Source organism: Petaurus breviceps, unplaced genomic scaffold (assembly GCF_028583685.1).
Source record: "Petaurus breviceps papuanus isolate PSGF00001 unplaced genomic scaffold, PetGlider_PUasm1.0 184, whole genome shotgun sequence".
Taxonomy (NCBI): domain Eukaryota; kingdom Metazoa; phylum Chordata; class Mammalia; order Diprotodontia; family Petauridae; genus Petaurus; species Petaurus breviceps.
The window spans coordinates 15,967,245-15,985,841 of NW_027185793.1; the positions used below are offsets into that span (position 1 = coordinate 15,967,245).

Sequence of the window (18,597 nt, forward strand, 5' to 3'; positions counted from 1 at the left end):
GTGTGTGTGTGTGTGTGTGTGTGTGTGTGTGTGTGTGTGTGTGTGTGGTGAGAGAGAGAGAGAGCCCTTTTTCACCAGATGTTCATTGATGTTTCTAGGGCATCAAACTAAGGCACATCCTGGTTTCTTCCTGGAGTTTTCCACTGCCGCCCATCCCCCAATCCCCCAAGACAACCTGGGAAACAAAGAATAGCAAAAAACTGGGGGAAAAGTGACTACTATTGCAATTAAGAGTTCGCTTGTGACTTTAGAAAGGATTACTTTCAGTAAAGTAGGGCAGTCAACATAATTACAGTGGAGAGAAAGTGTAGCCATTGGACAAAGACAACTTTTACCAAGGAAATCATAGCAACAAAGAAATGGAATGATAGCCATTAGAAGAGATAAAAAAGGCAGGCTTTTTTTTTTTAATTAGGAGGACCTAAGTATTTTTATACACAAATTAGAAACCAATGACTGAGATCAAAGATACAAGACAATGATAGACAGGGACCACTGAAACAATATTCTCAAAGACACAGCAAGAATGGGATCAAAGGTGCAGGTTGATGGATTAGGTCTAGTGAGTAATTAGGAATTTCTTCTGTGACTAGAGGGAAGGATTGGAGAGTTATGCTACTGAGTTTTAAGGAATAAAGAGGAGTTTGGTTTGTATAGCTTCAGTTCACACTGTAAGACCTCAGTTTTCTCAATTAAGTAGATTAGGTCACCTGTTGTAAATATATTCAATAGGGCAGACTGGGGATAAGAGAAAAAAGTAATGAATTGGTAAAAAGAGTGTCTAGAAAAAAGTCAAGGTCATCTAAGGTTATATATAATCAATGGGTGAAATTAGCTTAATCTTGTGTGGGACAAGTCGACCCTTGCCCAAAATAAAATAAGCAGAGATATTTGTAGAGAGTGGAAGGAATTATTTCTTCTTTCAAGAAGGGCAGTCTCGCTACTAGAGGCAGTCTAGTAGGAGAGGCAAAATACAAAATGCAAAGTTTGGTTATATACCCAAAAGACCACCTCTTTCCCCCCTCCCTTGTCCTGTCCTGTTCGCATTAATTAGGAACTGAGGCTCACAATCTTAATCACAAAAATCTGCTGGCATTGCAGATGAAATGTCAGTAATATCAAAAAGCAGAAGGTGCATATCTAGCAGACACGAAAACAGACAAAATATGTCATCAGTATCAACTTAGGAAAGCAGAAAATAAATGTTCTAACAATATCAATACAAATATGAAAGCAGACAACATTTTATGAATCATGGGGATTTTAGGACATGGTGGCCTGCCCAGAGTTCCACAACAGGATTTCCAATTTTATATTTGTACAGATCAGATGGTGGTCAGTGGAAACAAGTATGGGACATTTGGGCCTGCAGTTAAATCTGCAGGGTCTGTGCTTTCCCCTCCTACACATTAGCTAAGCTTAGCAAAAACTTCAACTTTTGACCAGGGAAGCAAGGCAAGGCCGGGGCTGCCAGCTCAGGCTGCTAAGTCTTTGGTAATTTATTACAATTCTGTTCAGATTTCTGGAATGTTACCTGAGAAGTTTTCACTTTTATTCCATTCAATCTCATGACTATCCTAGAGCAGCAATGGCAAAGGCTGATCGTGGCTAATGAGACATTAAAGTGGTAGACCATGGAGGCAAAGGAAGCCAGAATGCGGAAGATAAACTAGGGGACAAATGAACAGGTCAAGGAACTGAAGTTTCCAGGTATGAAAAGTAGAGTTTAATAAAGGAATGGGGGAAGTAGGGATAGAAAGATAAACTGTTGTGGTGAGCCTTAAATTTCCAGATCTTAGAGGTGTCCCTTAGTCTGAGGCCGTAGGTTGTGTAAATATTTCAATATGATACTAAAATATGGTGGAGAGAATCTAGGTGGCCAGCCTCAACTTCTACAGTAGTAGAATAGTGATAATACTAGCTGTTGTGAGGACTCTAAAGTCATACATATCACATATATATATATATATGTGATATAAACTCTTATTAATCATTGATCTCCACTTCCTCAGAGCCCCAGTGACATTTATATCTGGTACTGAACAATTTAAATATTATAGGTTATGTTCAAATTTCCCCGTTCCAGGTATATAATTTACATTGATTAGTATGCCATTTAAACTGCAAATTAATTTTGCTAGCATTGCCATTTTTGTCATGTTGTTATAACGTGGCCATGAGCATTGAATATTCTTAGTTATTTAAGTTGTTCTTTATTTCTATAAGGAACACTTTGCTATTGAAACTACAGAAGTATTTTTCTCTGCTTTGGTACACAGAATCCCCCAAATTTTGTGTATTTTGTATTTATTTGGAATGGGATTTCCCTTTCTATTATTACTTCATGGATTTTCTTGCTGAAATTCTAATAATTTTTTAGACTTTATTTTGTAGCCTACAATCTCCCTGAAGCTATTTGTTTTAATTAGTATCTTTGATGATTCCCTAGGATTTCCTAAGTAAACCATCATGTTATCAGCAAACCGGAATAAGATAGTAAGAGAAATGGTTGAACAGAAAAACACTTTAGTATAAATTTCTCAAATAAGGTTTTGGTATCCAAAATACATAAATAAGAGACATAATCAAGTTATTTCCTATTAGTTAAGTAGCCTAAAGATATAAACAAACAGCTTTAAGAACTGCAAACTATTAATATCCATATTAACCAATAATACAAATCTCTATTAATAAGAGAATTGCAAAACAACCCTCAAGTTTCACCTCACACTCAGAAAATTAGGAAAGCTAGAAAAAGATGTTAAGTCAATGTTGGAGGGGTCATGGAAGATAGGTACATTAGTTCACTGTTGGTCAATCAATACAACCACTTTGGAAAGCAATGTGGAATTATGAAAATAAAGTTACTAAAATGCCTAAAACCTTTGATCCTGAGATTTCTCTCCTAGGCTTAAACCTAAGGTGGTCATTAATAAGAAGAAAATCCTTATATACACCAAAATACTAATAGCAGCACTTTTTCTGATCACAAAGAACTAGAAGCAAAGTGAATGCCTATCCAATGGAGAATGGCTACATAGAATAGTACATGAATGTAATGGAATATAACTGTACTATAACAAATTATGAATGGAATGAATACAGAAAAACACGGAAATATCTACATGAATTGATGAAGAGTAAAGCATGCAGAGGCAAGAAAACAACATACAAAATGAGTACAATATAAATTAATATTATGACAAAATAATCAAAAGTGAATGCTCAAAACTGCAAAGGAAAGCATGGCTCCAATAAAAATATATGTGAAATCATTCCCACTCCATCCCTTTGCAGAAGTGAAAACTCTTCAAGTGTGGCATACTCAACATATTTTTAAGTTTTTTTATGTATTAATTAGTTTCATCTTTTCTTTTTTTTGTCTTTAAGAATATTATTTGTTATATAAGATGGCTCTCTGGGGAAGGGAGATGAGGAGGCATATGGGGAAAAATTTTGGTGATTAACATATCAATAAAAATGTTATTAAAAAAACAAATGGTTAATTTTTTTCATATTATTATTCTCCACACCTACAGAAATGCTCTACCTCCAAAGTGAGTTAAAATAATTAATTACTCCAATGTCAAAGGAAAAATTTATTTATTTATTATTGCTAGGAAATTCATTCAAGAAAGAAAGCATTCTAAATTAGTTACATGACATTATTTTAGTGTCCCAAAACTGGAATTCCTTCTAGAAAAAACTTGAAATTAGCACTATATAAAAAGGGTCACAACAATTCAAGTCATAAGGCATTTTAGAAACATAAGCGATATATCTCACTGAGAAATTTTGGGTAAAAAAGAACAATTAAAAATATAAGCAACTTCAAACCCAGTACAGATAGCATCTATATTTAGACACAACAATTTGAAAAACCACTGTATAATGTGCAAAAAAATATGAGAGGCCAAACTTTAACCAAGAACCATACACAATTTAGATTTAAAACAATCATCCAAATGTTGCTTATCTTCCTATTGGAAACACTTAAATCCAACTTGATATGGTTACTTAAGGCAACTTGGAAATGAGCATGCCTATTGAAATACAACGGAGATGATATATTTATCATGATATATTTAGAGCCTTTCACATAAGTATCGTTAGCATTTACAGTTACACTGTGATCTATAGAAATTTACATTGCAATCCTTAATCATATGGAATTTCAATTAGTTATAAAAAAATTGAAAAATCTGATGATCAAAATAGATTTTCTTTATAAAAACCACACAAGTTTTATTTCAGTGATCCTAAACCCTAGACTGAACTTGGAGGGGAGGAATTACGTGGGGCCTACATTTTAGAAATCTACTATGTACTAGAAATTCAGACCCACCTGACTTCAAGACTGAATTGATGATCATCGCAGTGACAAGCATGAGACTATTCTATATATACCTCTAAATCTACATGTAGTAGCATTTCTTTCATTTTGTCAATGGTACCCATCACAATACTTCCAAAAACCTAAGCCACCGTGGCATAACACAGGTCAATGCAATCTAGGAGACTTTCACCATCAATTTCTTGTTTGGAAGATTCTTGGATTAAAATGGTAAGTTTTCAATTGAAATGACAGGAATACTATAGAAATACGCAGGTTAAAAACAAATATGGTTACCATTTCCCACAATTCTGCAAGTACTATTCAAGTTTATTAACACTCGTTTTCTTTTCAAAGAGTGGATCAGTCTGATTTTCACTTTTTTTAAGCAAATGAATGTACTGATTTTAAATAAAAGATTTGCCTTTAAAAAAGAAAATGGGAATGAGCTATTCCAAACCATCTTTCACTAAATAAATGACTTCATGCTTTTTTTGCAACTGTTTTCCACTTTCAAATAGCAAAAAGGGACCCATGATTTGTTATAATCTTAAAAAGTTAAGTATGGGGGCGGCCAGGTAGCACAGCAAGTAAGAGTACCGGCTCCAGTGTTGGGACGACCTGGAGATCGAATCCTGGGCTCAGACACTCAGCACCACACCCAGAAATAACTGGCTGTGTAACCTTGAGCAAGTTACTTAACCCCGATTGCTTAAAAAAAAAAAAAGTTAAGTATGGAAGTCATATAAATCCAAAACACTGCTACTGAAACTTGATTCCTTGTGCCAGGGGAAGGTCTTTACTGTAGTTGATGGTGCTGGGGAAAAAAGAAAGAAGAAAAAAAATTTTTTTAGAATAGCTTTAAGGTTTACAAAGCTAACTTAACAAAAGCATAATGTCTCTACACAGTCAGATTTCTCTTAGCGGGAATTCTCCCAGACAAAGTTCCCAGGGGAAGGGGGAAGGAAGGTACAACAGACTACTGAGGCAAGTCTGCCGGGCTAGGGCAAGAATGTGAGACAAATGCTGGATGAAGGTATTACTAATCAGAAATGAGCCGTAACACCCATCCAGAGTCTCCCTAAAGATTCATTTATATGCTCTGGACACAGAATAAGTCTGTGAGCCATGCACTTTATTTTCTGGGGGCTATAGTAAACTCTCAACTTGCTTCAGAACACAGGCACTGACACTGCTCCCATCTCATAATTATGAGCAAAAGAAGAGTCACAAGACAGAGACAGCCATGGAAATGGCACTTTCTGAGCCAAAAAAAGAGCTTTAAAAAAAAAAAAAAAGAGCCAAAGAGTCAAATTCAGGTTGATATAAAGTGAGTGAGGGAAGAGCCTGGAAGGAAATCCACAGAGACTCTTTCAATATTTTTCTGGCCTAGTTGTGACCTTACCAAGTAGATCGTCTCATATACTGCTTCCATGAATCACTTCCTGATTCTCTGCCACCACCAGTATGCTTCTCACCTCCTAAAACACCAAAACAATTTCATAACTCAGATAGTTTTTTCAAAAAACAAAGTAGATTTTAATTCCCAGGGTATAATAGCATATAAAACTAAGACAAGACCTATCACCATTGCCTATTTTCCCCAAAAGAACAGATATGGAACATTCCTCTTCTCTAACTTTTATGTACCTCACTTTCTTCCCATTCACATTGAACAAATATCTTGTGTGTCCAAAACAGTGTTTAGTGCTGTGGGTTCACAAACCAAAGGTTAAAAGAAAGTAGTGAGATACATACACAAATTCTTATTCTTAGAAAAGACAAAACATATATGTTATAATAGAGGTACAAAAATGCTAGGGCAATTCTAAGGAAGGTGATGATTTCTGAATGATGGAATCAGGGAAGACCTCAAAGAAGAAATCACACTGAAATCCTTACTATACTTCAAAGTTCAGTTCAACAGCTAAAAATATAGGGGGCAGTATTCAAGATAGTGGAAATAGTATGAGAAAAGATACAAGGATCAAAAAGCAAAGGACATGTTTATGGAACACTAAGTAATCCAATTTGACTACAAGACTGGCCTCAGTCATGCTGAGGAGTTTTTACTATGAGATGGGCCTAGTAGGGCAGGTTTGGAGAATCAGAACATAAAAGGCCTTGAAGGGCAGGCTAAGAAGTTAGACATTATTCTGTAAGTAACTAGAAAAGTACTGAAGGTTTACAAGCAGGGAAGTGACATAATCAGAGGCATATATTAAGATTAACATGGCACCAGTGATTACAGGAGGGAACCTGGTTTAGGATGTTGCTGAACATTGCAGAAAAGAATTAAGAGGATTCAACAAAGGTGTATTTGTTACTAGAGCCTTTTCTTTTCTGGAGTGACACTCCACCAAAAAAAAAAAAACAACACAGTTGTTGAAGCATTCTTTTAAGAAATATAGAGAGGTCAAGATGGTGGTGTGAAACAGGACTTGTGCAGGGCTCCCGCTTCCACCGCCTCCAATTCACATAAAAGGTGACTCTGAACAAACTTTGGAGCTACAGAACCCACAAAATGACACAGAGAAGCTAACCTCCTGCTGAGGACAGCCCGGCAGGCCAGCAAGAAGTGGCCAGTGCAGCTCTCTGGGAGCCGACCCCAGCCCTCTGCCCTGACCCAGAGGTTTTAGCCTCAGGGCAGCTACAACCAGCCACCAGCTGGAGGGACTTGAGATCGCCAGCAGCTGTGGCAGTTTCCAGAATTATCGACCCATAGATGCTAAGGACAAAGTAAGAGGTCAGTACAGTGTAGACTTTGTGAACCCGGAATTCGGGAGTAAGGTCAGGCCTTTACCACCTGCAAGGAGAAGTGGCTAAGGAGCTGAAGCCCTGCAGCTGCCCACCACATGGCTGCTTCAGAGCTCCTGATCTGCAGATTGCAGGGGGACCAAGCAACCAGTCTGAAAGGTAACTGCTTTTGCTTTAACCTGCTTGGATCTGGATTGAGGTCTAGGGTAGAGGTCCTGGGGTGTATGAACAGTTTTCCAGAGCATATGGAGGCTTCAGAAAAGGCACCCAACTAATAGCTACAGCAGCTGAGAAAATCCCAGCGACTGGGACAAAGCTCTCCCCTCTGGTAGCAGAGTTCTACTGTGGCAAAAAGCTCAAAAGTCAGACTGGTTGCTTGGTCCCCCTACACTCTGCAGGCCAGAAGCTGAAGCTGCCACGTGGTGCTGGCTGTGCCAAGGATTCAGCGGCTTCTCACCCCAGGGGCAAAAGCCATGCACTCCCACTTACTGGGTCCCAAAGTCCAGACTGCACTGACCTCTCACTTTGTCCTTTGTGTTGATAAATCTGGAAATGGCCACAGCTGCTGCTGATCTGGAGTCCCTTTGGCCAGCGGCTGGTCAGGCCCCCCAGGGCATGGGGCTGGGCTCTGCTCCCAGAACGCTGTGCTGGATTCCTGCGGGCCTGCCGGGCTGTCCTCAGCGGGAGGTTAGCTTCTCTGTGTCATTTTGTGGGTTCTGCAGCTCCAAAGTTTGTTTACAGTCCCCTTTTTACATGGATTGGGGAAGGTGGAAGCCAGAGCTGTGGGGAGGTCCTCCTTCTACTCCGCCATCTTGACTCCACCCCCCAATTTCCTTTCTTGAAGCAGTGATATTGTCCATATGGAGTAACCCTCAGCACTATTTACTAGAGGAGTCCTAGAAAGCTGTCTGTAGCACAAAGTAACTAAAACTTTAAGAGTCTGGATTTGGATCTGCATGATGATCTCAAGTATGCTATGATAATATATACTAAAGATAAATGTAAGGCAGGCCTCAACATCAAAAAAAATAGACATTTTTCAAAATATACTGTCAATATACTGTCAGATTTAGCTGAAACCTGAATGAGCTTTGTTGAACTGCTTTTCCTTTTGTGTTTTGCTATTTAAAAAAAAAAAATGGCATGCTGAATAGGAGAGGAAGAAAAAATAGCAATGTAAAAAGAAAAGTTATGAAATTTTTAAAAAATGTAATGCTTAAGATACTTTAGTTACCCCAAACCATAATGAGGACGTAACATTTTAAAATTTAAAAAGATAGGATGCTTTATTTTGCATTTGTGCCAACAGTTCCAAGCTAACCAAGGACCACCTATTTTAACTTTACCTGTAGGTAAACTGATCAGTTAAAATTGGGCTAGGAATCCAAAACTGTTATTAGCTTCTTCCAATACCACTATAACTGAGTTATAATAAAATTTGGATTTGTTACTGGGGGGAAAAAACAAGGAATGTTTGGTGAAAACAAACAATGAACATACCTATGTTTAGAGATAGTACTTGAGCTATTAAAAGCCCATTGTTGATGATAGGAATGGAAGTATACTTTTTCAAATCTTTTTACTGCCTAGATCTTTAAAATATTAGATCTGGGAAGAGAGCTTGAAGAGTCTTGGTCACTATGTGGAATATTGAACATTAGATCAGCTAAGCTGTTACTTTCTGAAACTCTGTTCTTGGTTTAAGCTAAACAAATATTTCTCTTTTTTTCTTTAATTTCTACTTTTCTATTGTTTTTAAATAACAATTCTGCTCCTCTCCTCCTCAATAAGCCTGCTCTTATACAAATATTTCAAAAGGAAAAAAAGCAGTTTAGCAAAACCAAACAACACATAAGCTTAGTCTAACAGTATATATTTGCAACATCCTCACCCACATCCTGCCATATCTTCAAGCAAAATAATTTTTTTCAACTCTTCACAGAGTTCAAGCTTTAACAAAACATTTCTAAAATCCAGTATTTCTTCCCCCATCTCACATGGAATGTAGAAAACAATTCCCTACATACCAAATGCACCTCCAATCTCAGCACCACTTGTTGGAATATTGACATTTACAATGCCACAATCCGATCCTTTAGGCCTATATCAAACAGAGGAATAACAGATATTACTGTGGGGAAGATGGCAACTTAAAAAGCTATTTTTTCTAAATAAAGTATTTTGTGCTGAAAAATATTTTAACTACGTCTATTTTTAAAAGTTGTTCAGTGAGGGGTGGCTAGGTGGCACAGTGGATAAAGCACTGGTCCCGCAAACAAGAGGATTTCAGCTAAAATTTGACCTCAGACACTTGACATTTACTAGGCTTTGTGACCCTGGGAAAGTCACCTAACCCCAGCTGTCTCACCAAAATAAATAAATAAATAAATTTTTAAAGCTGTTCAGTGACTATATGTTTTCCACCCTAAATGTATATTTATTATCTGTACAGGTAATGATATACCCAAGCCATCGAAAGATCCTGCCCAAATCCTTTGTGAAGATACTACTTGAAAGACCCTGTTTTACTTCATTATTCCATGTATAGACCTCTTCTTCATTCTGTAAATACAAAGAATGTAAACTATCAGATAACATACTCAATATTGACAGTAGATGAATTATCATTCTAAAGTTGAAATAAATATAATTTCACCACCTTAAATCAAACATATATGTGTGTATAAAAATCTGTCTAACTGCATACATACTCAAGAGTTTGAAAAATAATCGTTTTTATTCATATATTTACCTCAGTCCTTTAGAGTTATCATCTCATTTATTGCACTATGGATCTTCAGGTTTTAATCAATCAGAATGATCTCCTAAGATCTATCAAACATTTACTCTAGTAACATTTTATAAATTTATCCTTTCTTCTCATCCCCTAAATTCCAATTGCATTGGAAAATTAGACTTTTACATTAATGTGAAACATAGAAAGAAAAAGCACTATCAGTTTTCACCTTGAATTTTAAAATGTAAAGTATAGGAGCAAATGTCTCTCTGTGCACAACAGACGCATCATGATCAAGACCAGTCACAATCGTTGGCTCTACATAATTTCCAGGGCGATCTATCGTCTTTAAGGAGAGGGAAAAAAAGGAAAGAAAATTGCATTTTATGTTTCCAGATATGTATTGTCTAGGAAAGAAAAAAAAACATTCAGTAAGGGGAAAAGTATGATTCCCAAATAAATTGACTGCAAATAAAAATAAAAAATGCTGTATCACCTTTGCCGATTTAACTAAGTAGGCTGCAACCTACTTTCATTAATTAGCTTCTCTTTAAACAGTCTGAAAAGGAGTTAAATCTTTATATAACATTCAAAAAAAGGTGTTCTAGTACCAAAAGGATCTTTCCATTACTAAACTGTAAATGATACAAATAATAAAAAGGACACTGAGTATCATCTTTTGAATACTGCAAAATATTTTAAATAGAAAACTGTTAAGTTTTCATGTCAGAAATATCAGAAAGATACTCCTGCAGTGCATAAAAGATTGCACTAGCTGACATTAAAGTTCCCTTTTAATATTAGGACTACAACTTTAGGTTATTTCATAAAGTCCATTCAAAGCATGGTAATTGGTTTTTAAGGAAACACACACTGAAGTTGACATAGCTGAAAAAGATAATTACTACTATAATACTATAGCTTCTTTCCTCCATTCTTATTCCTCGTCATTGCTCTGTCAGAGAGAGCATGAAAAAATACAGAAGGAGAGGGGAAAAAGAAATGAAATAGATGGGAAAGAAAGAAATAAGAAGCAGGAAATGAGGAGAGATATAGGTGAGAAAGATGAAGAAAAAGATATGACAATTATTAAGCTATTAGCTGCACTCTATGCCTCTAATTAAAGTGTGCTCAATGATTCCATGATTCTGTGAAATAAAAATCACACACAGACCCGCTTTTTAAAGCAGAGATTTTTTTTTCTTAAAATACTAGTGGAACGTGAAGAAGAATGAGAACAAAAGGAATGTACGGTCCGTTAAGAAAACAAAAGGCCACTTTTTCTTATTCACCACTGTCTTACTCACCACTGGCCCTAAGTACAGCAAGGGAAGTCATTTCAAACACATGATTTTATGGATTATAGAAATTGTAGTATTTACCTTCCCACCATAGACCACCACGCCACCCTGCTTTTTGGCATCTTCCACTGCACCAAGGAACATATTTACTGCCTGTTTGGTGTGGAGGGGCCCATAGAGGACATTAGCTACAGAGACAAAAGAAATCTTAATGATTTTCCCCTCAAAGACATCAATTCATGACAAAATACAGTTTATTAGTGCCTCACAATTAATTACACCGTCAATTATTCCCTTGTTCTCATCCTCAGAATAGCCTGACATCCATTATACTGAATTAAGACTACTCAACTCTGCAAAGTATTTGCAATAGCTAACCTAAGCTAGCATGGTGACTCAATAATTAATTTTCCATTCTTTTACCAATTAACTATTTGAACCAGCATCTTCTTAATATTTCATTGCCAAGAATCCTAGGAATTAGAAGACTCTGGAAGTATAATGGAAAAGTCAATGGACTATAAAAACCACATGATCTAATAGAACACCAGATTAGGAGTCAGGATACCTAGCTTCTATTCTCACTATCTATATAATCTTGAACAAATCATTTAACCACTGAGCCTCAGTTCCTTTATCTGTAAAACAAGGGAAATGAAGCAAAACCCTAAAATCTCATCGGGGGGGGGGGCCTTCATAAGCATACATCAAAAAAACAAACACAAAACCCTAACAACCACCAAATCAATAATCTACTACTAAAATAGTTTTGGCTATAAAGCAAAAGTACATACAAAATATTGCTTTAACATTTTTTTTAACATGAAATTTCACTTGGCCCATATCTTGACTCCTAAATAATCATCCTAATAACATCGAGTTCAATCCTGACATTTAGTCAAGAATGTGCTGGAAAATGTTTAACAAAAAGTTCTCTGAAAACACATGACACACTTTTAAACTTAATCTGTATTATTAACAGTTTTTTCAACATTTTTTTTTCTTTGCTTTTAGGAGGGGGGAAGGCAGGGCAATTGGTGTTAAGTGACTTGCCCAAGGTGACGAGGCTACTAAATGTCAACATTTTCTAAGTGTAAATAATCCACAAAACAATAAATCAAGCCCTGATATGAAAGTATGCTGACTTCCAAAGTGTAAATGCTTAAAAGCATTTTTTTTCATTTTTAAAATGCTTTAACTTCTGATTTACATCATTCATTTCCGCCCAATTTTGAGCTACGAAGTTTTTCCCCATTTATCCCCTTATCCACCGCCCCAAAATAGCAGTCCCACAGAATATCCCCGCCTCCAATCTGCTCTCTCCCATATCTTCTCCCATACCCCCTTCAACTCTTCCAGTAGGGCATAGTGGATCTGTATGCCCCAGTGCCTGTACATCTTATTTCCCAATTACATGTAAAATGGTATTAATAATAGTATATATATTTAAACATTTGACTTTAAAACTTTGAATTCCAGATTCATCAGATGCATTCTCTTCCTCCCTTGTCACCCACCCTTACTGGGAAGATAAGCAGTTCAGTATAGGTTGTACATGTGTGGCTAATGCAAAACAATAACATAGTAGATATATTGTAAAACACTGACTATTATTTCCCTCCCTCCTATCCCACCTCCCACTTGTTCTATTCTCTACTTTGATCCCGTCCCTTTTCAAAAATGGATGCTTCCAACTTCCCTCCCCCACAGCCTGCCCTCTCTTCCATCATCCCCCCTCTCATCTCATTCCCTTCCCCCCTACTCTCCTGTAGGGTGAGATACCCTATTTAGTGTATATTTCATTCCCTCCCCAAGCCAAATTCAATGGGAATAAGGTGGACCCATTCCCTTTTGCGTTCCTATTCTTCCCCTCCATTGTAACCATTTTCCCTTGCCTCTTCTATATGAGATAGTTTACCCCATTCTGTCTCTCCCCATCTCCTCTCATTATATCCCTCTCTCACCTCTTAATTTCACCTTTTAAGTATCATCCCTTCCTGTTAAATTGGTCCTGTGCCCTCTATCTTTGTATACCTGGAAACATATATACACACATTCACATATGTATTTTCTATTCAACTCTGGTTTTTTTCAGCAAGAATGCTTGAAAGTCCTCTATTCCACTGAATGACCATATTTTCCCCTGAAACATGATACTCAGTTTTGCTGGGTAGGTAATCCTTGGTTTTAATCCCAGCTCCTTTGACCTCCGGAATATCATATTCCAAGCCCTTCGATCCCTCAGTGTAGAAACTGCCAGATCCTGAGTTATCCTGATTGTGTTTCCACAATATTCAAATTGTTTCTTCCTGGCTGCTTGTAATATTCTTTCCTTAATCTGGGAATTCTGGGACCTGGCTATAATATTCCTAGGAGTTTTCTTTTGGGGATCTTTTTCAGGAGGTGATTGGTGGATTCTTTCGACCTCTATTTTGCCCCCTGATTCTAAAACATCAGGACAGTTTTCTTTGAGAACTTCCTGGAGGATGATTTCTAGGTTCTTTTTTTGATCATGGCTTTCAGGTAGTCCAATAATTTTTAAATTATCTCTCCTGGATCTATTTTCCAGGTCAGTGGTTTTTCCTATGAGATATTTCACATTGCCTTCTATTCTTTCATTTGTTTGGATCTGTTTAATAGCATCTTGATTTCTCATGAAGTCATTACCTTCCATTTGCTCCAATCTAATTCTGAAGCAATGATTCTCCTCAGTGAGCTTTTGAGATTCTTTTTCCATCTGGCAAATTCGGCTGTTTAAGGCATTCTTCTCCTCATGGCCTTTTTGAGTCTCCTTTGCCATTTGAGTTAGTCTGTTTTTTAAGGTGTTATTTTCCTCAGTCAGGCTGCTGACACTCATTTCATAAGTTTCTTGCATCATTCTCATTTCTCTTCCCAGTTTTTCCTCCACTTCTCTTATCTGCTTCTTAAGGTCCTCTATGGCCTGTAACCAGCTCATATTTTCCTTTGAAGCTTTTGGTGCAGGAGTTCTGACTTCACTGTCTTCCTCCTGTTCCATGCTTTGCTCCTTTTTGTCCCCAAAATAGGAGTCTAATGTTGGAATCTTCTGTCTGCTTTGTTTCCTTTGCCTGGTCATATCGCCCCTCAGTCACTTGACCCCTGAGCTTTTTGCCACAGTAGGACTCTGCCACCACACAGGGGAGTTTTCGTCCCAAACGCTGGGGTTTTCTCAGCTGCCAGAGATATTAGATGGGTGCCCTCTCTGAGGCTTCCACATGCTCTGGCAAGGTGGACACACACCCCAGGACCTCCACCCTAGACTGCAATCCAAATCCAAGCAGGTTAAAGCAAAAGTGATTACCTCAGACTGGTTGCTTGGTCCCCCTACACTCTGCAGGCCAGGAGCTGAAGCTGCCACGTAGCGCTGGCTGGCTGTGCCTGCATCTCAGCAGCTTCTCACCCCAGGGGCAAAAGCCAATGTACTCTGACTTACTGGATCCCAAAGTCCAGACTGCACTGACCTCTCACTTTGTCCTTAGCGTCTTTGTGTTGATAAATCTGGAAACAGCCACAGCTGCTGCTGATCTGGAGTCCCTCTGGCCAGCGGCTGGTCAGACTTGCCCCAGGGCTAAAACCTCTGGCCCATGTGAGCCTGGGCTTGGCTCCCAGAGCGCTGTGCTGGCCGATTCCTGCTGGCCTGCCATCTGTCCTCAGTGGGAGGTTAGCTTCTCAGTGTCATTTTGTGGATTCTGCAGCTCCAAAGTTTGTTTAGAGTACCCTTTTTACATTGATTAGGAAAGGTGGAAGCCAGAGCCGCTCAGAGGTCCTGCTTCTACTCCACCATCTTGACTCCGCCCCACACTGAAACTTTTAATAATTAACTTTCTTAAGCTAGTATGACATGGCTCACAACACATTCCTACATTTAGTACTATACCTTAGTTAGACTACATTTAGGTCAAAATAGCTGTGTTCAGTTCTGGACAGCACATTTTAGGAAGAAGATAGAAGAAAACTATCCAGGATAACCAGGATATTAAAAGGCTTCATGATCATGAAATATAAGTATTGATTAAAGGAGGTGGCAATACTTAGGCTAGAAAAGAGATGGTGTAGTTTGGAATGTAGCCATCTTTAATATTTAAAGATTATTATCTCAAAGAGGGATTAGATTTGTCATACTTGATTCCAAAGAACAACACTAAGAAAAATGGGTAAAGTTATTAAGGAGCAAATTTAAACATCATTTAAGGAAAAAGTTCCAAAAGTTGTACGGGTTATCTCAAGAGTTAGGAACACATTTACCTTCACTATAGGTCTTAGGGCTGGAGAGAAGAATTTTGTTTAGAAATGGGTTTACCTAACCCTAGAGAGACCCTGACATATCTTCCCACCCTAAGAGTCTATGATTTTTTAAAAATAAGACAAGTGGCTTCAATATTGATCCTCAGTCCACTGAAAAGATCCAAAATAGCCACTTTTGTCATCAAGGGAATTTTTCTTTTGAAAATACTTAAGACGTGGGGTGGCTAGGTGATGCTGTGAATAGAGCACCAAACCTGGAGTCAGGAGAACCTGAGTTCAAATCCAGCCTCAGACACTTAAAACCTTAACACTTACTAGCCATGTGACCTTGGGCAAGTCACTTAACCGCAATTGCCCTGCCTTCCCCCCTCCAAAAAAAAACCCAAGAAAATACTTAGACATGGAACACATTACCTATCAGACTTAGGGATAGGAGAAGAATTTACAAATAAATAAGAGAGAGCATTATGACATGTAAAGATTTCATTTCTGAAATACATAGAGAACTCTATCATATGTATAAGAATGAGTCATTCCCCAACTGATAAATGGTCAAAGGATGTGAACAGTATTTTTCCAATGAAGAAATCAAAGCAATATATATAGCCATGAAAAAAATGCTCTAAATCAATATTGATTAGAGAAATACAAATTAGAAACTACTTTGAGATATCTCAACGCACACCTATCAGATTGGCTGATACTGAATGATAGAACAGGAAAATGACAAGGAGAGAAATGTGGAAAAATTGGGACACTGATATACTGTTGGTAAAACTGCAAACTGATTCAATCATTTTGGGAAAGTAATCTAGAATTATGCCCAAAGAGTTATAAAACTGTGTATACCCTTTGACCCAGCAATATCACCATTATTTCCGTTTCCCAAAGTGATCAGAGAAAAAGGGAAAGAACCTAATATGTTCTAAAATATTCATAGCAGCTCTCTTTCTGATGGCAAAGAACTGGAAATTGAAGGGATGCCCATCAATTTGGCTATGGCTAAACAAGTTTTGGTATCTGATTGTGATGAAATACTGTTGCGCCATAAGAAATGATGAGCAGGTTGAATTTAGAAAAACATGTAAAGATTTGCATGAAATTATAAAGAGTAAAATGAGCAGAACCAAAAGAACGCTGTATACACTAAGCAATACTGTTTGAAAAATAACTGTGAATAACTAAGTTATTCTAAGTATTATAAATACTCAAATCAACTACAAAGGATCTATATCAAGGCAGAAGCCAGCCACCTCCAGAAAAAAAACTGATAAACAGAAGTATGCATAGGATGGCTTTTACATACAAATGCATATGCACATACACATCTATATCAAATGCTAGCCTTTTCTGGTGTGGGGTTACAGCTAAAAATGTAACAAAAAAATAAATTTTTAAAACAGTGAATTCTATTAAACATTCAAAGAACAATTACCATGTTTCCCTGATAATAAGACACTGTCTTATTAATTTTTTTTGGACAGAAAAACACCAGAGGGCTTATTTTCAGGGGAGGGCTTATTTTAATGAACATTGACAGCAATTTTAATAAACAGGTAAATGTGAACAAAAAAATGTACCTTTATTCAATAAGCAAATCACTGGGGAAGAACAGGATGACGCGCTCACTGCTGCAGCTCTGATTGGATGCAGCTCGGAGCATGGCGTGCGTTTCGCGGGGGGGAACGGGGGGGGACAGTGCATACAGAGGTACAGAGGGTGCCCTAATGTAGGGTGTAGTGCAGGGGATCACCTTCACTACAGTAGCAATCTCAATAGGGCTTATTTTTGGGGGAGGGCTTATTTTAGAGGAATCTTACACAGTAAGGGGAGGGCTAATTTTCGGGATAGGTCTTATTATCGGGGAAACACGGTACTTCCAATACTATATAAACTGTTTGCAATAATAAGAAAAAGGGGCACCATCCTAAACTCTTTCAGATACAAATATGATCTTAAGCCTTCAGTCAAGGGGAGACAAATCAGAGAAAGAAAACTACAGAAAAATTTTCCTGATAAATAATGATGAAAATATGGTTAGTAACATATTAGCAAGTAGGCTACAACATGTTAGAAAGATTATACACTAAGACTAGGAGCGGTTTGGGTAAGCAGCAGGAATACAGGGTTAACCTGACAACTACAGAACTATTCATTTAAGAAAACATATAAAGTCATATAATATAAATCATATAATATAAAGTCATAAAAATGATATGGTTATTTCAATAGATACTGGAAAGGCTTTTGACAAGCATTCCTAATAAAAATACAAGTATTTCTATGAAAAACTCTTAGAAATCATAGGAATAATTAGAGCTTTTTTTAAAGTAATGAATACCATTTCTCTGGATCCAAAAGCAAAAAAAGAAAAAAATACTTACAGTCCCATGGGTTTCCAATATGAATCTGTGCATATGCCTTTTTAAGTTTGTCCACAACTTCATCATGGATGCTTTCATGCAAAAACTAAAAAGAAGAATACATGGGAAATTTAAAAATTGGAAAAGTTTTTGCATTCTGAAACTTTTTTACTGTCCTCTAATTTAAAAAGGTTTCACTATTTACAATTTCCAAAAACAATGAACAGAAATAAAAAATATATTTCACAAGTTTGTTTTTTTTATTTGTTAAAATTTTAATTATACCTCTACAAATTTTAATATTATTCTCTGTTATTATTATGGTGATATTTTTGCCCTTTTAAAAATAACTCTGTCACTTCAATATTAGCTTTCACTTAAATGGTAATTCATTCTACGTGAAAACCAGTACAAAATTCAAAGAACAATTACTTCCAATACTATATAAACTGTTTGCAATAATAAGAAAAAGGGGCACCATCCTAAACTCTTGCAGATACAAATATGATCTTAAGCCTTAAGTCAAGGGGAGACAAATCAGAGAAAGAAAACTACAGAAAAATTTTCCTAATAGTGATGAAACCACTCTGCCAAGCTTCAAAAACCCACCAGAATAATAAAGATGAATGTTATAAATTTTGTACCTAGTCAAAATTTTCTCAACCGTATTAAAGATATGATCATAAATATCACACAAGAATAGACAGTTGTATCAAATCAAGGTATTATACACTAACAAAATCTAGTTATTGTGAATTGCCCAGAAATGAAGCTGAATTTCCAAAATTTCACAAAATGAAATTAAATTGTGCTTATGACACTAGGCAAGTCAGTTAACCTCTT

The 18,597-nt window shown here is 37.0% G+C and overlaps 2 protein-coding genes across 3 annotated transcripts in view; one reads left to right on the forward strand and one right to left on the reverse strand.

Annotated features, from left to right (window-relative positions):
• The window catches only part of PHAX (phosphorylated adaptor for RNA export), a 502,400-nt gene that overhangs the window by 416,653 nt on the left and 67,150 nt on the right, over positions 1–18,597 (forward strand). The window lies entirely within an intron of this gene.
• The window catches only part of ALDH7A1 (aldehyde dehydrogenase 7 family member A1), a 45,305-nt gene continuing 30,294 nt past the window's right edge, over positions 3,587–18,597 (reverse strand). Inside the window, exons 12-19 of one of the 2 annotated variants that reach the window (XM_069088162.1) lie at positions 17,776–17,860; positions 11,210–11,316; positions 10,057–10,173; positions 9,555–9,652; positions 9,118–9,191; positions 5,739–5,814; positions 5,056–5,150; positions 3,587–4,885 (exon numbers count right to left, since the gene is read on the reverse strand). In XM_069088162.1, the coding sequence (XP_068944263.1) occupies positions 5,096–5,150; positions 5,739–5,814; positions 9,118–9,191; positions 9,555–9,652; positions 10,057–10,173; positions 11,210–11,316; positions 17,776–17,860 (612 nt within the window). In that variant the 3' untranslated portion in view covers positions 3,587–4,885; positions 5,056–5,095. Of the gene's footprint in view, positions 5,151–5,738; positions 5,815–9,117; positions 9,192–9,554; positions 9,653–10,056; positions 10,174–11,209; positions 11,317–17,775; positions 17,861–18,597 lie in introns of both variants that reach the window. The other variant, XM_069088161.1, reaches the window with a different exon arrangement.